Source organism: Dendrobium catenatum, unplaced genomic scaffold (genome assembly GCF_001605985.2).
Source record: "Dendrobium catenatum unplaced genomic scaffold, ASM160598v2 fragScaff_scaffold_384, whole genome shotgun sequence".
In the NCBI taxonomy this organism is placed as follows: Eukaryota; Viridiplantae; Streptophyta; class Magnoliopsida; order Asparagales; family Orchidaceae; genus Dendrobium; species Dendrobium catenatum.
Genome location: NW_021318846.1, coordinates 764129 through 785715, shown reverse-complemented (window position 1 = coordinate 785715; position 21587 = coordinate 764129). Strand labels below are relative to the sequence as shown.

At 32.6% G+C, this 21587-nt stretch overlaps 1 protein-coding gene across 1 annotated transcript; it reads left to right on the top strand.

Annotated features, from left to right (window-relative positions):
- Positions 1–20533: 20533 nt before the first annotated feature.
- LOC110111941 (zinc finger MYM-type protein 1-like) lies at positions 20534–21328 on the top strand. Its single transcript, XM_020844011.2, has one exon. The coding sequence runs from the start codon at positions 20534–20536 to the stop codon at positions 21326–21328; it is 795 nt and encodes a 264-aa protein (XP_020699670.2).
- The last annotated feature ends 259 nt before the right edge of the window (positions 21329–21587 follow it).

The window sequence follows — 21587 nt, the reverse complement described above, 5'->3', positions numbered from 1 at the left end:
ACGAAAGTTTAAAGGAAAAGAATTTACCTAAATCAAGAATCGATTTACAACTGAGCCCACCCTCAATAAAGGGCTAGTACAAGCATTCCAAGAAGCCCAGCGGATTTTTTTTAGTAGTATTCAACGAGCCCGAAAAGAATCTATTAATGAGCTTCTCTAAAGGATCGCAAATACTCAAAGTAGGGTTAATCACTTACAATAGGTAAATAGGCATAGAACAAAGAAAACTTTTAATGAGCACTAATCTAGCCCCCATAGAAAGAAGTTTGAATTCCCAACAAGAAATTCTAGAAGAAATAGAAGCAAAAATTTTATCAAATAAAAAAGATCTTCTATGACGCTTAAGAAGAGGAGTACCAAGGTAATAAAAAGGCATGATTTGCTTGAAAAATTTGATGGAGTTAATTAATGATGTTGCTGCACTACACCGATGACATTTTTTTACTACTAATAAAAGAACATTTATTATTGTTCAAATGCATGCCACGTTCATTTTCAAATAAAGAAATGAACCTTCTAATTTGCTTAATACCTTTTAATGAGCCAATTAAAAAAATGATAAAATCATCAACAAAATAAGGATGACTAATATTAGTGCCACAAAATTTTCTGAAAGCATGTTTGGGATTTAACTTGAAAAATTGAGTCAAACCTCTAGAAAGGTAGTCAGCAGCAATAATGTAAATAATAGGAGATATATGATATCCTTATCTAACACCTTGAGCACCTTTAGAAAAATCACGAGCCTTTCCATTTATAATAATGGAAAACCAACAATTATCAATGAGGCTTTTAATAATATTGACAACATTGAGATCAAAACCATAAAGATGCAAAATATTTAGCAAAAAGATCAATTTAGGTACCTTAAAAATATCCCGTTTCAACATCAAGTTATTCCCTTGACTGTCCTATTAATCATGTTCATAAGCTCTTGAGCAAGAAGAACATTATCAACAATATTTCTTCCTTTAACAAAAGCGGTCTTATTAATAGAAATAATATTAGGCAAAAGAAGAGCGATTCTTTTAGCAAAAACTTTTGAGATGAGCTTATTAAACGAAGAGCATAAACTAATAGGTCTAAAATCATTCCAACAATTAGGATTAAACTTCTTAGGAATTAAAACAATAGAAGTAGCAGTAAAAAAATTTAGGAATAGTTAAACCACTATAAAAAGCTCTCACATCAACACAAACATCCCTGCCAATGATACTCCAACAACATTGGAAGAAGGCAGAAGTAAAACTATCACGACTAGCAACAAAATCCTTATTCATAGACTTGAGAACTTTAAAAATCTAATCATCATCAGGAGGCATAATTAAAGCAGAGTCATCTCTCCTAGAAATAATCTTGGGGATAACATTAGGATTAGAAATAAGATAAACATTTTTAGAAACACCCAAGGAATTTTTAAAATGCATAATGACAGAATCATTAATGGTGTTAGAATCTTGAATCCAAATACAAAAATCTAACTTAATCTTAGAAATAGCATCATTGGTTCTCGTAGCCTTGTACAAAGCATGGAAATACTTTGTATTTTTATCCCCTTCAACGACATGTTTAACATTCGCTTTTTCTTTCCAAAAAAACCTCTTCCATAATTTGAAGATTTAGAAGATTCTCTTTAGCCAACCTCAACTTCTCCCAATCAAAATTGGCCATAGAGTTTTCCAATTGATTTTCAAGAGATATCACCAGATTTTCATCCTTATATATATTATAAAAAATATTGCCAAATATGTTATTGTTCCACCATCTAAGCTTTTATTTTAATCTTTTTAGCTTAAAGCTAAAATAACCATCTTATTATTAGTATGAAAAAAATTAGTAGAATCCTCCCACTTCTCATTCACCAAATTACTGAAACTAATTGCGTACAACCACATATTTTGAAACCAGAAAGGTTAAAAACCTTTGAAATTATCCTGAGAAATTTTGACGAGAAGAGGAGAATGATTAGAAATCGTACGACTAAGATGGAAAACATTAGATTTAGGAAAGGAATAAATCTAATCCCCATTAAACAAAATACTATCTAGCCTTTCCCAAACTCTATTATTATACCAAGTGTAATTGGAACTAGAAAAACCAATATCAGTAAGGCCACAATCCAAAATCATGTTATTAAAATCTTCCATTGCATTAAAGTTCAGAGGGGAACCTCCAATTATTTTAGGACTAATATAAATAACATTAAAATCACTACCCACAAACTATGGAGAATTGATTGAAGTAACAAAATTACTAAGATTCTACCAAAGCGGTGTTTTACCAACTTTAGAACAGCTAGCATAAACAAAGGAAGCTACCAATTGAATATTATAAATAGAAAAAATACAATGAATAACTTGCCCAAAATTAGTGAGAATTGACAAACCAACATTACCCTTCCAAAAAAACTCAAATTTTACAAGAAATACTCGCATATAAGTGTTTTGAAAGCCAAACTGACTTTGACAATAATGAATACGGGAAGGATCAACCATAGGCTCTAGCAAAACAAGAGTAGAAGAGTTATGAATGCGACATAAATGACAAATTTTGAGATGGGAATTATTGCGGATCTATTTTCATGGATGAAGATTTTGATGATAACAAACACTTTTATTTCTCTACGACTGCCTTATCTTCTGACATTTCAGGTCCATACGATCAGACTGCAATTTAGAACCAGCTTAAGATTGGGTAGACTAGGTCTGAGTCAGTTTGTACATTTTTTCCTTTATTGAGTATATTGTATTTGGTGTGGCTCCTGATGCTTTGTAACTTAGAAGATTTCTGACTATTCCCTAGAATTTACTATTTTTGGTAACATCATCCGGGACGATTTTATATCGTCCTGGACGATCGGTTCAAAAGCAGAAACCCTAATTAGGGCATCCTCATTAAAGCAGTCGTCATTATGTAAAAAATATCGTCCTTGATGATTTTGTATCGTCTAGGATGATAGGCTCAAAACAGAAAGAATCTGCCGCCAGATCTATTTAGGAATTACTTATTTTTGGACATCGTCTATGGGATCGTCCAAGACTATAAAATATCGTCCAGAATGGTCCAGGTCAATTTTTTTCAAAATTAATCTGGCACTTAAGAAAAATAATTTTGACTTGATTGGACGATCAAATTGTCCTGGACGATCTCAGGATCGTCCGGGACGATACGCTGGACGATTGGACATCGGGCAGCTCTTTTTCAGGGTGATATTCAGGACGATATTCCACGATTTGTACTGATCGTCTAGGATGATATATTATCATCCTGTACAATATGAACAAATTTCTTCTAATCATCTCAAATCGTCCCGGCTGATTGGGCTTATTTTGCACTGATCGTACCGGACGATATTAGTATCGTCTTGGACGATAAAGTCTGCAACTTGCATTAATGAGCTCATTTTGAGATCTTCTATTTAAGCTATGACATGACACTTGGTAAGTGTCTTTGGCAGCCATTGTAGCTTCATTCTTTTGGGGGGTCTTGAAGAGAGAGCTTGAATGGGAGTGAGGAACCGGTGATGTCTGAGAGAGGGAGAAGATCGTGTGAGGGGGGGACTCAAGGGAGTGTTGAGGAGGATTCTACACGGTTGCTATGGCAGGCTTGCAGCTTAATACCGTTGGATTCAAGACTTGTCTTGCGGGAAGTTCACCAAAGAATATCTCTTTGGTGTCAAAGGACCTGGTGACTACGCCGCACCGGGGAAGGTGGAAGTGATTTTGTAAGGGCTTCTCCGCCTAACTGTGAGGGCTAAAGGAGAGACACTTAGTTTAGTTCAATACTTGGAGGGTGTCTCCAAGGAGTGGACGTAGGTCAAGGTTTGACCGAACCACTATAAATCTAGAGTGTTCTTTCTTTTATTACTTCCTCATTTAATTTTCGCATTTGGTTTTCTTTGTGGTGATATTGGTCTTGATTTGTGTTTTGATTGAAAGATATTCTTCTTTTCTAATTCACATCTCTCTCTTAATTAGCTTTGGGCCTGTTCATAGGGCCTAACATCCCTAAGGAACTCTCAAGTGATATCAGAGACGTTTTCAAAAAATAAGTTTTTAAAATCTTTTGAATTTCGATCAATGGCTAATTTTTCAAATCATAATATTGTGGAAGGTTATTTAATCACTTGACCACCATTGTTTTTAAATATTACATTTGATTTTTAGAAAATTCGCATGTCTATTTTTTTGCAATCAATTGATTTTCACAAGTGGCATATGATTTTAACTGGTTATTCATTACCGTTACGTATTTTAGATGAAATTAAAACTGACATTTATTTTAGTCAATGGAATAGAGATGAACGAATCGATGCTCAATTGAATGCAAAATCTTTAAATTGCTTTTTCCGTGCTTTAAATTCTGAAGGTTTTTTGTTAGTATCCACGTGCACTACTGGTAAGGAAATTTGGGATAAACTACACACCATATACGAAGGCACTAGTGAAATCAAGCAATCCAAGTTGAATGTGTTAATGCATGATTATGAAATGTTTTCCATGAAACCTTATGAAACGATCTTAGACATGTATACTAGGTTTATTCAAATTATGACATCATTACATGCTTCAGGTAAAGAATTTTCAAATTTTGAAAATATTAATAAAATTCTTCGTTGTCTATTAGATAAATTTAATACTAACGTTGTTGCTATTTGTGAATCAAAAAAATTGAGTGAATATTCTATTGATATTTTGATTGGCTCACTCATTGCCTACGAGCAAAGTTTGGGTCAAAGACTTTTAGATGCAGGTAAAACGATAGTGCTAAAAGCTGAAGATATGGAAAGAGGTAGCTTAGTTGGTGACGAAAGCAATAACTGGTCAAGCAAATTAAAAAGCTCACCAAAGCATAAGCATCAACAAAAGTGAAATAAATATAAAAATGGTAAGAATGTTAAGATTTCTTCTGACGTTGTTTGCTTTGGATGTAGGAAGCTTGGACATATGAAAAATCAGTGCCATAATTTAAGAACTCTTCCTACAAAAGAAAAAGCTAAAAGCAAAGCAAATTATAAACTTGTCAAATAATGAAAAGCAAAAACTTTCTTGGGCAAACCTAGTCTCTGAAGCATCAGACCAGGAGCAAGATGGTGCTTAAACCTTTGTTTGTATTTTTTGTTTGCATGTTTTGTTTGATCTTTTATTTTTGTGATTTTCTTTTTTTATCTTTTTCTTTCTTTTCTTTTTCTGTTAATTTTTTTTTGGGTTTCTTTGATCATCTCTGATCAACACACACGATCACTTTTTAAAAAAATGAAAAATCTACCTCCCGATTTTTCTTGAAAGTTATGATTTATTTCACTAAAAATAGTCAGAGGAAGGGAACTCAAGATTTTATTTCTCATTCTCTTTTCTTAAATAGGTCATTTTACTTTTGATTTAAAATCTTCATCATATTTTAAATTGGATTTTAAAATTGATAATTTTCATCTCCCTATATTTTTTATATCGCATAAGAATCTTTTACAAGATTGTTGAATCCACCTATAAATTTTCTTAATCAAGTTGTTCATGTTGTTAATAATTTGAGTTTACTTTAATTTTGAAAATATAAGAAAGAAAGCATATTTTTCGAAAATAAAAAAAAGTGGTCAATGATGTCAAACCAAAAGATGTGCAATGACGCCAAATTAAAAAAAATCACAAAGTGTATTAAAAATTAAAAGATGCTCAAAGAGCCATTCAAGTGATAAAGGGCATAAAATGAGCCCACAAAAAAAATATGCTTATTTTTTCTTATACTAATAAAAGCCTAAGAAAATCCTGATATGTTTGAAACTTGTGCTTGAAAATCTTGGTTCCTGATTCAACAATTCGTGTATTGATCTTCTATTAGATTTGTTTTATGAAATGAGTTTTGAAAAATTAATGTTTCTTTTCCTGTTTATTCCTTGATTTTGACATTGGATTAAAAAGTTTTTAAAGCCTTTAAAAGAACTTGAGCTTGGATTGACAATTTATGAATTTCTTACTTTTTCTAGATTATGCATTGTTAATCCATTCCTCACTAAGTTTTTGAATAAAATGAAGAGGTAACTTTCTCATTTTAAGAATATTTGTTCTATTCACTAGATCAGGGATTTTTTTTTCTTTTAATCATTTTGTTCTTATTTTTTGTGTCCATTCTCTTTTGATAATGTCAAAGGGGGAGAACATATTGTTGTTGTTGTATTTGTATCTTTTTTCTCTTTCAAAAAAAAAAAATTTTTTTTATCTCCCCTATTATTTAAAAGTTTTATTCTAGTGAGCGGGAGATTAGGAGAAAATGTTTCATATTTGTAAAATTCAAATCATAATGTTTGTCATCATCAAAAAGGGGGAGATTGTTGCGGATCTATTTTCATGGATGATGATTTTGATGATAGAAAACACTTTTTATTTCTCTATGGCTGCCTTATCTTCTAACATTTTAGGTCCACATGATCAGACATCAATTTTGAACCAGCTTAAGATTGGGTAGACTAGGTCTGAGTCAGTTTGTACATTTTTTTCTTTCTTGAGTCTATTGTATTTGGTGTGGCTCCTAATGCTTTGTAACTTGAAAGATTTCTGACTGTTCCCTAGAGTTTATTGTTTTTGGTAACATCATCCGGGATGATTTTATATCATCATAGACGATCGGTTCAAAAGCAAAAACCCTAATTAGGGCATCCTCATTAAAGCAGCCGTCATTATGTCAAAAATATCGTCCTGGATGACTTTGTATCGGCCAAGACGATAGACTCAAAATAAAAAGAAATCTGCCGCCAAATCTATTTAGGAATTACTTATTTTTGGACATCGTCTAGGGGATCGTCCAGGACTATAAAATATCGTCCAGGACGATCCTGGACAATTTTTTTCAAAATTAATCTGGCATTTAAGAAAAGCAATTATGACTTGATTGGACGATCAAATCATCCTGGACGATCTCAGGATCGTCCGGGACAATACGATGGACGATTGGACATCGGACAGCTCTTTTTCAGGGTGATGTTTAGGATTTTATTCCACGATTTGTATTGATCATCCAGGATGATATATTATCATCCAGGACTATATGAATAAATTTCTTCTAATCGTCTCAAATTGTCCCGGCTGATTGGGCTTATATTGCACTGATCATACAGGACGATATTAGTATCGTATTGGACGATAAAGTCAGAAACTTGCATTAATGAGCTCATTTTGAGATCTTCTATTTAAGTTATGACATGACACTTGGTAAGTGTCTTTGGCATCCATTGTAGCTTCATTCTTTTGGGGGAACTTGAAGAGAAAGCTTAAAAGGGAGTGATGAACGGGTGAAGTCTAAGAGAGGGAAAAGATCATGTGAGGGGGGACTCAAGGGAGTGTGGAGGTAGATTCCACACGGTTGCTCCGGCAGGCTTGCACCTTAATACCATCGGATTCAAGGCTTGTCTTGAGGGACGTTCACCAAAGAAGAAGATCTCTTTGGTATCAAAAGACTCGACGACTCCGCTACACCGGGGAAGGTGGAAGTGACTTTGTAAGGGTTTCTCCGCCTAGCTGTGGAGGCTAAAGGAGAGACACTTAGTTTAGTGCAATACTTGGAGGGTGCCTCCAAGGAGTGGACATAGGTCAAGGTTTGACCGAACCACTATAAATCTGGTGTGTTCTTTCCTTTATTACTTCGGCACTTAATTTCTGTATTTGGTTTTCTTTGTGGTGATATTGGTCTTGATTTGTGTTTTGATTGAAAGATATTCTTCTTTTCTAGTTCACCTCTCTCTTTTAATTAGCTTTGGGCCTGTTCATAGGGCTTAACATCCCTAATGAACTTTCAGGAATCACCATTCCTAACCCCCTAACATTCCAAATTAAGATACTAAACATTAAAAACTTTTTTAGAGGAAGTAAGAGATCTAGTAACTCTAACCTCTCTAGCATTAGATTTCAAATATCTGATTTTATTTTTCTTGTTTTTCCTTTTAACAGAAGACCAAATACCATCATCATTAAAATAATGTTTTAAGACATCATTATCACTGTTTTCCCGATCATTCTGCATATAAAGTTCTTCATTAGATTTGATTTCCCCCTCTTCCCACTATTCAGCTGAATGGTGAGAAGGAGCAACACCCTCAGAATGCCCATCCGATTGGTGTCCTTCCAAGAATATAACATCATCCTTATCATTATCACCGACCTGATCTTTATTCTAAAAAATAATATCAATTTAATCGGATTAGACTTAGGAATATGAGGTTTTCTCACATGAGCATTTAAATGAAAATAATTAGATTTGCTATGACCTATCATCTTACAATAATCACAAAAAGCTAGAAAATCATTCATTACCACCTTCTGAACATACACATACTTTTCTTTTCCTAACCAAATGAAATTTAGGTATTGCTTAATAACATCAATTTCAACTAAGAATCTCAACATGGACGGTTTGGATCCAACAACCATGGCATTATCAATATGTAACGGATGACCGAAGAGGCTTCCCAGACAATGCAAAATCCTAGGTGAAAAAAATGCTGCTGAAGGTCTGGTAAAAAAATCTAGATCAGAAGAATTGGTGATTCGACAAAAATATCAAAAAATGGAGACCATTTGATAAGCTTCATATAACAATTACAGATATAGTAGGCTCTATGAGAAAAGACACGACTATAATCCATATCATTCTTAAGTTTAATCAAAACATGTCTTGGATCAAGAGGTGTAATAGAAAAATCGGCAAAGAGCTTTAGGTTAAAAAAGAAATGATGGACTAGGTCAAGCTTGGGCCTTTCAAAGTAAACTTATCGACAAGTGCAAACTGGAAAGGTTTAGCTAGAGAGAAAACTTCTTCTTCTGAAACCCACAAGGAAGTCATGCCTCCATTTGTGGATGATTTAAGATCAAGAAACATTCTAGACGAACTTGTCAAAGGGACTACATCTTTAAAAGATATGAAATTGTTCGAACCTTTGAGAAATCCCGGATCAACGAGATTCACTCTGTTAACAGCCACACTACCGGAGGGAACCCCCGATAGCATTGCAGCCATTGGAAAGAAAAAAAAATAAAACACCAAAAGAATGAGAAAGTTACAATCACGAGAAAAGGAAAACAACGCAGAAACATCGGAACAAACTCTAATCAAAGCACCAAAGACAATCGCTAGGGTGGGCACAGGGAACTCTAGCAGAGAGAATAAAAAAATCTTTCTTTTTCAATTCAATGTCGACCTGCGAATGCGAAAGGAGCCAAAACCTGCTAGGTGTAGGTGTGCATGGTTTCTAAGCTAACAAATACCTTTTATATTTATTGACTCAAGAAAATAAAAAGTACATACTCTTGCATAAAATCAAACTTATAATACCCTAACTTGAGTCCAAATTCTCTGACTCTGTTTTGTGTATGTTGAACATGAAATCTTAGTACACTTAGAAAATATATTCAATAATAAAACATAAGAGAAATTAAATGCAATCACTAATACTTGTTATCATCAAATGATAAACTCGAGCTCCTAGATCCCAACATATACCAAGATAAATTTGTTGTTTTTAATTTAGATTACGTGCTAACAAACTTATTAGAAAAAAATAAAATTAACTAAAAAGTTTGTTTGTTCTTCCATCCCTTCAATTTAATAGGTTTATTTTAAAAAAAAATTAGTTTATTCCAATGTTCTCATTAGACTTGCACAACGCAAATCATATTCTTCTAAAATTATTTGGAATTAAGAATTATATAATTCTTTTATGAAGAAGTTATTTTTATTGAAGGATCTTTAATGTGGATCTCTAAATCAAAACTTGATTTTGAATTTTTTAAGGAATCACTATTTACTAAAACATGCATTTGTTCATTGCACTTAAGAGTCAATCTATTTTAAAAAGACAGTTTTTTTTTTCTTTATTTTTTTTAATGTTAAACCTTTTAATGTGGAACCCCCTAGTGCTTGTGTTATAATATAGTGAATAACTAGAGTACTTATTATAGTGATGTGTTTTATGGCTTCTTAGATGCCATTTGGATTTCTTCTTAAGAGAAAGTTACAAAAAGTGATTTTTTTTAAAGGAGACCAAGACTTCTCATTAGTATTTTATTTGGCATACTTTTTATGCTTAAGAAAATATGCTAAAGAAAAAATCTTCTTTATGATAATAAGATAATAAAACTTTTGTAGTTTATTAATCACTCTAGTTAAATGTTACTCCTTAGGTTTTCCTCTAAACTAAGGATTAGTATCTTTCCTCTACACTACAGATCAACATATTTCATCTACAATGATTTTTTTTTTCTTTTCCATCTCATAATTATGTTGAGTATGCTATCTAATATGTCTTTAACGGAATTTTTCATTATTCTCAACAAGATGAACAACTCTTAAAAATAAATAAGGGTGATGGGGATGATTCATTTGTGAGAGTTGCCTTTAATTTGACTGATGTTACCCTTAAATTTTCTTTTGATGACAAATTCCCTATAAATTTTAATTTTCCACCTCCAACACCTTATTATTTTTATCTCTTTAATCTCTCAATAGATGGATAGACAATGAAAAAGAACATTTTAAGCCTACTTTTATGTTTGGCTCTCTATGTAAAACTATTGTTGCTTCCTTAGCATCACATATCTAAACAATCTTCAGACTATGTTGCTTTCTTACTAATATTTGTTGGATAAGAGGATGATACTTCATTAGAAAACACTAATTTTATCCCATAATATTCCAGTATATATAGTAAGGGAAAAATAAATAATAGTGAAATACTGTAATTATTTTTTCAATTAAAAATTATTATGTTAGTTTAATAATAATTAAGTTATGTATTAACGAAGAAATCAATTTTGTTGGATATTATTAATGAACTTAGCTAGAGATTGTGGTTCAAACAAGTATTTCCTTAAATCTTATTGATCTTGCAGAAAAGTTAGCAGACAATGACGAAAACAAATTTTGCTTATATGTTGAGGTGATGCACCTTTTTTGTAGAGGGAAGTCATGATATTTATTCTCTAATATAGATTTGAACAAAATTTGTTCTTTGTTTATTCTTTAATGAGAAATCCGTATCTATTCAATATTTATTTGACGTTTCTCCACATAATAAATTGATACTTCATATCCTGTCAGTAATATTTAAAAGTTATTCCAATTCAATGAAAGTTGATACACTTACTTCAATCTGAAGTTAGTCCTCTATAAATTTTGATTGACCAGCATTTTACGAACTAACATGAGTTAAAGAGGAGGTTATATTTATATGCAATTGTGAACTATTAATTGAATAAGAAATTAGGTAAATATGTTTGGTATGTCCATTAAACTTCTTAAAATGTCCAGTGAGCTTGTGAGTATTGATATTGGTAAATATACATGTATGAGACCATGAGCCATGAATTATAACACATTTACACTTTGGATGTTAGGTTAAAAAATAATTTAAGGGATAAACCATGGCTTATTGAACATATAATTAAGAAAAAGCTTGATAATTTGACCCTAATTTGATGACAAAGATGATAATGAAAGGTTTTGTTGTGTTATGATTAGGTTATCAAATATGTTTGAGGATTATAGTCATATATTTTAATAAACTATAATCATATATAATCATGATAAATAGAATGATTCGAAAGATAAATTGATATCCAATATAACAGTTCATGATGTTTTATGTATGTTTAAATCTTTTTAGTTGGTGTACACTATGCTTGAAAGTGTATCTCAGACATTATTCGATGTGGAGGTACTTTACTAAGCAATGACCCATGATCCTAATACCCATAGTTATCTATTTGAAAATTTAATTGTTGACTCAAAACATAAGAATTCTAGTATATGAAATGAGTAGGATTGGTGGTAAACATTTTGTTTATTATCAATAAACATAATAATATCACCAATTCTTTGGTCGAGTGGAGAACGTCTGAAGATATGGGGGCACTCTTCTTAAAATAAAATTTACTAGAAGAGATAAGGGAACATATCCAATGAAGTATAACTAGAAATGTTTTTCTCAACCCATGTTAACTACATTTGAGAAGTCATATAATCAAGGTGACCTCAAATCAAGTAAAGTAGTAAACCTAAGTAGATCACTCTTCTAAAGGACTCAGACTATTTAAGATTAATTATACTTGAGGGCATTTTTAAGAGAATTTCTTAATAAAGAAAACATGCTTGCATTCTAATTTACTTAGATTAGCATAAAGTATTTAATGTGATTCAAAGATTAATTTCAAAATAGGGTAACAAATGTTTTAAGATGGGTCAATCTATAAAGGAAGAGAGTGAATAACCTATGTGATAATGTCTCTTTCCTTAAAAAGCCAATGCTATAAAAGAACTTTTAGCCACCAAAAAATCAAGAATGGAGGAAAGTATTCAAAAGTAAAAGCATATGCAACCTATAAATATCTCATATAAAAGTAGTAAGAAAAACTTAATAATGCCCTTTGGGCTGAAGAATAAGGGCTAGTGCAACATGATAAAATAAATATTTATTAAAATAAAAATTAAATAAAAAATTGCACTTGTATATATTCTTAGAATCCTAAATTTATGAAAATTAAATTTTCCCTCTACTCCAAGTCCTTGCCACCGAATTTACGTGTTGTACACCTTGTCGAATATGGTCGACTAGGGCAAGAAAGTCAAGATTGATAATATGGTCCCACGCCTACAAAATATTTAAAAAATTTTAACTTTTGTTATAGTGAATTTAGCAGTGGAGAAAACCACTACTTATACCTATCTTTAACAGTTGTTTTCAAATCGATGCAATAAACTGCTGCAATAATATAAACTTATTGAAAGTGCTTAATTGGTCCTAGATGTTCTTGAATGAGGTTTAGAAAATACAATTAATTGGGAATCTTTAATTACAACTTATAATTCCTTCATAACCCAAATAAAATATCTTTTTATAAAAATTAAAATATTATAAATAAATAACCATAAACTTTAATATCACATTATAAATTAAGAAAAAATAAACTACATAGCATCACATTTAATAGTAATAATATTTATGTAAATTTTTTTAAAAATTTTAATGTACACCCACTATTTAAATAAAAGTGTAAATGGCCTTATTTTTGGTACCTTTAAGAGTAATATTTCTATTTTAGGGCAAAAAATAGCCAAAATAGCTATATGCCAATGATGATGAGAATCTTAGCAAGTCATATTAAAAATCATCCAAAAATATGATTCAATTACAAAAAGATAAGTTAATTAGTTCCTACCCTAATCTAAGGAGGATAAGTGGTTAAGACTAATCACTACACATTAGTACATGTAACAATACTTAGTTTAGTTGATAAGAACCATCTTATATAATTGAAATGCGCTAACAAAATAACTAGACTTAAGGGATTCTTTCAAACTAAAGTTTGTCACCTTAATATTGGATTTTAAAAATAAAATTTATTTTTGTTAAAAATTTTAAAAAGTGATATATTTGATAAATTTTAAACAAAATAATTATAATGATTTTCAAAGCTATTGTCCTATGTATGAATTTAAGTGGTACGCTTAATTTTTAAAATTAATTCAAGTGATATACCAAGATTTTTTGTATTCTTGAAGAAGTCATGATGATTCTCATTTTGATGTGAATAATCACTCAATACAAATAGCCGACATATTTCTAAGAAACATGCTAAAGAAATTTGGGAGGGATCCAAGGCTTTTGGTTATTTACAAAAAGTGGATTTTGAGAAATTTTCTGATTTTTGTTCTCATTGTAAGATGCATGGTCATGCGTTATCTGATTGTTTCAAACTGCATCCTGAGTTAAAAAAAAACTATTAAGCCTTTCTTAGAGAAGGTTGATTTACATGTTAACATCCCTTCTCCTATTTCGCTGGATAGTGTGGTGTCGGATACTACTAAAGAGAACCAGGGAAATGCTGCTGCTCTTAATTTTGTTGTGCCAGAAAAGAGAGGTGATTTAATGATGGAAACGAATTTGGATGGTAATACTTTGTGTAATGAGAATGATAAAATTCTTATTATTTATGTCTCTATTGATTCTATGCTTCAGAATACTAGTGATGCTCAATTAGGCATCCCTAATACTAATTTAGTTGTGAATATTGATTCTAAAGTTAATGAAAAGGAAGGTTGTGAAGAGGGGGAATTTATCCCTATAACGGTTATGGAGAATAGGAAGGAAAACCTAGTGCAAAATTTGGAAAGAGGAAGTTCCATGTCGTTAGATTTGGAAGTTTTTATGTCTAAAAAATATGAGGAGGAGGAATCTAATTCAAAAAATTTGGAGGAGGAAAGTTATATCAAGGTTGATAAGAAAAAAGGAAAAAAGTCTAAAGATTCTTTCTCCTCCACGCCTCGTTCTACTAGAGCTCAAACTAGTTCTAATGGTTGTAATGATTAAGTCACTTATTTGGAATGTTAGAGGTATTGGGGGGAAGGATTCTAAAACTAGAGTTAGAAACCTCTGTAGAATTCATAACATTCACTTGTTGGTTTTACTTGAACCTTTGATTGCTTCGCATAAACTTGATAGTACTTCTTCTAAATTGGGTTTCGCTAATAAATTTACTAATTGCTCGAACAAAATTTGGATTATGTGGAATAATACTATTACTGTTAACATTCTAGATGATCTTTTTCAAGTTGTGCATGTTCAAAAAGCTATGTTTAGTTTCAATTGTAAGGCTTCTTTTGTTAATGCCGCTTGTTCTAGAGTGGTTCGGTTAGTCCTGTGGGATCAACTTACTAGCTTTGCCTCCAATATTTCTGACCCGTGGTTTGTTGGAGGTGATTTTAATATTATTTCTTATGCTAGTGAGAGGTTGGGAGGTAATCATCCTAATATTAATGCTATGGAGGATTTCAAATCCATGATTTCTACTTGTAATATACATGATATTGGTTTCTTTGGGAATGCTTATACTTGGAGTAGAGGCAACATGTGGCAAAGACTTGATAGAATTTTATTTAATAATGATTGGATTTCTAATTTTCATATGACTCATGTTAAGCATTTGAGTCGAACTACTTCGGATCATGCCCTTTAGCAACATTTCGGATATGGCTAAATTATGGAACAAGTTTTGTAGGTTGAAACAAGTGTTGAGGTGGTGGAATAAAAATGTCTTTAAGAATATTTTTTCTAATATTAAGAATGCTGAAAATGATGTGATGGAGCTTGAAAAGGTGTATTTGCTTAACCCTGATGGTAATAATATTTCTGAACTTAATAATGCTAAGATTATACTTTTTGTTTTACAAGATCGAAAAGAAATCTCTTGGCAGCAGAAAGCTACAACTAAATTTATAGTCAAAGGTAGAGCTGTCAACATTTGACCCGACCCGAAAACCCAACCCGACCCAAAAATTTTGGGTTTTGGTCAACCCGAACCCGAACCGGGTGGGGTTCGGGTTAGAGATTTCGACACGTTTATAAAACGGGTCGGGTTCGGGTTGACCCGGCGGGTTGCCGGGTCGACCCGAAAACCTGTTTAATTTAAAAAAATTCAGATTTCCCGCCCACGCACGCTGCCCGCTGCCCTAGTCAAAGGTGATAGGAATACCAAGTTCTTTCATGCTATGGCTAACAAGAAAAAAGTTAGGAACCACATTTTTAAAATTCTTAGTAATGAGGGAAGGGTCTTGGAGGATGAGGATTCTATTTTAAATTCTTGGAACATTTTAAAAACATTTTCAATAAAAATTTCCAACCGTGCCCTATTGTTAATCCTCATACTGTTCCTTGCTGTATTACGGAAAATGATAATCTTATGCTGACTCTTTCTCCGTCTGAGGAGGATGTCTAGAACATTATGCAGGAGATGAACGGTGAATCTGTTGCTGGTCCTGATGGCTTTACAACTAAATTTTTTGTTAAAACTTGGAATTTTACCAAGTTGGATATTATGGAAGCTGTCACTAAATTTTTTCGGGTAAACCTTACATTAATTTTTTCTCTTCTACTAATATTATCTTAATTTCCAAAAAGGATAGTACCAATAATTGGAATGATTTTAGACCTATTAGTTTATATTCTTTTCTCAAAAAGCTTATTTCTCAAATCATTGCTACCAGACTTGTTAATATCTTACCTAGAATTATTTACCAGAACCAAACTTGTTTTGTTAAAGGTAGGAGTATTTTTGATAATATTCTGCTCGCTCAAGAAATTACTCATGATATTAACGCTAAAGTTAAAGGGGGTAACATTATTTTTAAACTTCATTACTAAGGCATATGATAACCTGAGTTGGAATTTTTTTATAGAAACTGTTATCTTTATTTGGTTTTAGTCAAGATATTATTTCTCTGATTAAAAATAGTATTGAGCGTTGATTTTTTTCTGTTATCATTAATGGTAGGAGTCATGGCTTCTTTAATTCTACTAAGGCTTGCATCAAGGTGGTCCTTTATCCCCTGCTTTGTTCATTATTGTTGTTGACTATTTGTCCAGGGGTCTGGAGGAATTATATAAAAGGCATCCTAAGCTCTTTTATCGTACTATGGGTGATATCCCTATTACACATCTTAGTTTTGCTAATGATTTTATCATTTTTGCTAATAGTTCTTTGAATAATATTAGATTTTTAGTTAAGCACTTAAATGATTTTTAGAATATGAGTGGGCTTTCTATCAATAAGAATAAAAGCAATTTCATTATTTTGAATTCTGCTAATCAAGGGAGGATCAATGACATTAAAAGGATATGTGATTTTAATTGCACTTCCTTGCCTATTAAGTACTTGGGTACCCCTATATTTAAAGGTAGGAAAAAAGGTTCTATCTTTGAGGATATTTTTACATTTTTCAAAGAAAAATTGCTAATTGGTCTTCAAATTTTCTATCTTTTGCTGTTAGACTTGTACTTATTAAACATGTTTTAAATTCTATTCCCATTTTCATTTTTCACACTCTCCACCCTGCTCCTTCTATTTGTCTTAGATTGGAGAGACTGATTAATAAGTTCTTATGGGGGGCTAAGAATAGTACTTACTATATTTATTAGGCTTCTTGGTATAATATGTGTGGGCCTTTAAATGAAGGTGGTTTAGGTTGTAAGAATATTTTGGACATGGTTAGGGCTTTCTCTCAAAAGTTATGGTTCTCTTTTAGAGCTAAAATCAATTTATGGGCTCGATTTATGCATGTTAAGTATTTCAAATAGGTGCATCCTTTATTATGTAAATTCAAAAGAGCTGACTCTTTGGTTTGGAAACGTTTATGCAATATTAGTTGGGAAGTGGACCAATTCATCCAATGGGGCTTAGGCAAAGGTGATGTGTTTTTCTGGCAAGATAATTGGTTAGGAAATGGTTCTATTGATAGTACTCATACTTTGATTTCTACCAAGGTTCACCACTTAATTGAGAACAGGAAATGGAATGTTAATAAGCTTAGTGAGATTTTACCTTATGAGATTTTGAATCAAATTTTGAGTATTACGTTACATATCCTTGATAATGACTATATTCTTTTTAATAGCTCTACTAATGGTCTTTTTAAACTTAAAAATGCGTGGGAGGTGTTTAGAGTTAAGAAGGAAAGTTCTATTATTTATGAGTCTATTTGGCACAACAATATTCCTATGTCTTACTATGTTCTTGCTTGGAGATGTATTAAAGGCTATCTGCCGGTGGATTCTCATCTTTGGAATAAAGGTTTTTATCTTCCTTCTAAATTTCATTGTTGCTCTAATATTGAGAGTATTAATCATGTTTTTATCAATGGTAGTATTGCTCAAAAAGTTTGGAGGTATTATGCTATTACTTTTAACAAAACTTACCCTTCTTCTGTTAGTAATGTACTTATGTCTCTTTTGAGTGAAAGGATGACTAATACTAAAGGTCACATTTTAAATTTATTTTCCATTCTTATTTTGTGGTTTATTTAGAATGCTCGGAATGATGCTAAACATAATGGTGTTAAAATGGTTGCCAAGAGTACTATTTCTAATGTTAATAACAAACTTCTTCAACTGTTTGCTGTTAAAATTATTTCGAGTAAGAATTTCAAGAATTGTGAAGGTTTGGCTGTTAAACTGGGTATTCCTATCTATGCTGAAAATTTGGTTAGAAATGATAGGGTTGTCAGATGGTTAAAACCTTTGCCTTCTTCTCTTAAACTTAATACTGATGGTTATGTTGGGACTTCTGTTGCGGGTATGGGAGGTATTATTCGTGATAGTTTTCGTGAACTAATTGTGGCTTTTGCGGGCCCTTCATATCCGTGTAAAGTCATTTTTGCTGAATTGATGAGCTTATTTAAAGGGCTTGTTATCTGCAATAATAGAGGTTATGTTAATATTCAGATTGAGGTGGATGCTTTAATTTTAATTCAAATCATTAAAAATGAGGATGTGTTCTGTCCTCAGTTCTTCTTTCTTATTAGGAAAATTTGTATAGCTCTCTATACTCTCAATTATACGATGAATCATGTCTTAAGGGAGGGTAACGCTTGTGCTGATTGCCTGGCCAAAATTGGTAGTAGGCTAGAGGAGGATATGGAAATTGGTAATGACAATTTGTTGCATCTATTGAAGGGGTTGGTTAAACTAGACAAAATTGGTTTACGTTACATCAAATCTGGTTGATCTTTTGGCTGTTGGTGCTGGTTGCTGTGTGACTTTCCTCATCATGTTGTTTTTCTTGGGCCGTCTGTTTATTCTAGTGGGGCTTTTCCCTGGTTTTTTGGGGTATTTGCTGATTCAGGGGTTTTTTGTCAATGTCCTATTTTTAAAGAGGCTGCAACTTGCTGTGGGCACTGGCGAAACCACGTTAACTGAAGAGGGGGCAACTGCCCCCCTGAAAAAAAAAACTAATTACATGAGATGGGCATTTATGTCATTTTCCCCCCTAGGACTCTTATTTTGCCCCTTTTTGCCCTAATTGCCTGGAATAACAAACGCTCACACAGCCGCTGTTCCTCTCCCGAACTCGGTGCTGTACCCTGACATTAGCTTTCAGAAGGTCGTCCACAGTCCCAGTGTCCATCGCCGGCGTCACGTCTCTCTTCAGCTTATCCGGTGAGTTTTATATTTATTTTCCATTGATCTATTTTTCTGCTATCTTTTCCGTTTTTCTATACAAGGCGGTAGTTTCAGTTTATTTTCTTTCTTTTAGGCAAGCAATGATAACCTGCCTTTGTTATTTGGATTTTGGAGTTCAGTTTTGAGAGTTTCAGACTTTTTTAGTTTGGCAATTTCAGAAAAGGAAACGTGCCGGTGAGTTTCCGACTTATTCCGTTTGGAAAAATCAGTTAAAACTTCCATAATAGTTGCTTGAAATCTAAATAAACTACACTTTCAATCCACGGTATAGGGTTCAGAAAATTATTTTATGAATGAAGCAGTCAAGCCTATCGTGGAATTTATTTTATTTATTTGCATTTAGCTGATAGAGATCAAATCCCAAAGAGGTCCCATTTCGCTTCTATCGCAAGCCCGCAGTACACCTTCAAGCCCTAGCTACGGTACGCCCTTGTACCATCCCTTATCCTATTCTTTTCTTGTCTTTCACCTGCTTGTGCTTTTAGGGTTCTTTCTTCTGGTTATCAAAAAGCTGAATCTCTGTAACTCCTTTGAACTAGTAAATTTCCTTTTAGATATTATATATAGTTAATTAGTTATTATAAACAGATTCAGAATTTCAACGAGTTTTGGCAAGCATAAGCTGGCTTACAAATGGGAACATGAGTTAATTTAATTTAATTTTTTACCTCCATGGTTTTGCTATGCCCATAAGAGATCAGCTCAAAAGCATCAACATTGTTCTTGAAAAAATAAAAGCGATTGTATAAAAAAATATGATTTCTTGAAGAAATTGGCTTCCATAATGTATGTTATTGATGAGTTGTTCAATTAAATTTTGAGAATTTTTTGGACGAGACTTGCCATGCTTGAAGCATTTCCATTGCACTTGTCTTAAGAGGTTTCCATCACGGGATGATCCTGAACTTATATTATATATTCAAATTATTGATTTCCTTATCATTCCTTTTTATAATAATGTATACTTAATTAATTAATTTTTCAATTTGATCCTAAATACATTTATATGACTTAATAGATGGAACGCTATTTAAAGAGGAATGAACGTGTAGAGGTTTACTAAATGATCTCCCGGCTGATCCCGGACTTTGACCTTCAATATGGAGTTATGATATGAATGATAGGGACAAAATTTGAAGAACTTATCTTTTAAAAGGACCTCATCAACCGAGAAGTCATCAATTCCCCCAAACATTAATAGGGAATATTGCTTGCCGGTTTAACCCTAAATGGTTTGAAGAATATGCTGATTGGTTAGAGTATAACATACAAAAAGATGCTATTTTTTGCCTTTACTGCTATCTATTCAAGCCCCAAGAACAAATTAGGAAGGGCCAAGCTGGTGGAGACTCATTTGTTCGGGAAGGATTCTAAAATTGGAAGAAGAAAGAAAAACTACTTATTCATGTTGGAGAGCATAGTAGTGAGCATAACAAGGCAAGACAAAAATGTGAAGATTTGTTGAAGAGTAATGAACACAAACTCCCAGTATTATGGTTGAGCAAGGAGGAAAAGAACAAAAAAGATTATAGGATCATGTTAACTACTGCAGTTGATTGTGTTCGATTTTTATTACATCAAGGATTATCATTTCGTGGGCATGATGAGTCATCCAGATCAACGAATCGAGGGAATTATTTAGAGCTTCTTGATTTCCTTGCAAATCATAATGATAAAATTAAGAAAGTTTTATCCATACATTCAAGCTCAAATTTGAAGTTATCTTCACCGAAGGTTCAGAAAGAAATTTGTTCAGCTACAGTTGCAGAAACTTTGATATCAATCATGAAAGATATTGGTGACTCTTACTATGCCGTTTTGGTTGATGAATCTCGTGATGTTTCCACGAAGGAACAACTAGCTATTGCAGTGAGATATGTGGATAATTTAGGGCAAGTTGTTGAAAGGTTTATTGGCATTAAACATGTCACATCGACTAATGCAATTTCCTTAAAAGCAGCTATAGAAGATATACTTGCTAAACACTCATTGAGCATACATAGAATTCGAGGTCAAAGATATGACGTAGCATCTAATATGCGTGGGGAGTTTCATGGTTTGAAGGCCTTAATACTTAATGATAACCCCCATGCATTCTATGTTCATTGCTTTGCTCATCAGCTTCAACTATGCTTAGTTGCTGTAGCTAAAAACCATTGGTATGCAAAGCATATTTTTGAGATCACTTCAAGGATTGTCAATACTGTTGGAGCTTCATATATGAGGAGTGATGCTCTTAGAACAATTCAACATGATAAAATATTATTTCATTTATCTAAAGGGGAGTTGAGCAGTGGTAGAGGATTGAACCAAGAGACAAGCTTACAATGAGCTGGTGACACCCGTTGGGGTTCACATTTTCATAGATTAATTAGCTTGAAAAAAATGTATGCGTCAGTAATTGAAGTTCTTGAAATTATCAAAGAAGATGGGGTACATGATCAACAAGCTGTTGAAGCTGGTGTTCTAATAGATGCCATGGAATCTTTTGATTTTATCCTTTCTCTGCATTTAATGATTGATATTTTAGGTGTCACCAATGAGTTATCACAGGCCTTGCAGAGAAAAGATCATGATATAGTGAATGCAA

Coding starts and splice junctions, on each gene's coding strand:
- LOC110111941 (XM_020844011.2), top strand. CDS start 20,534: ATGTTAACTACTGCAGTTGATTGTGTTCGATTTTTATTACATCAAGGA.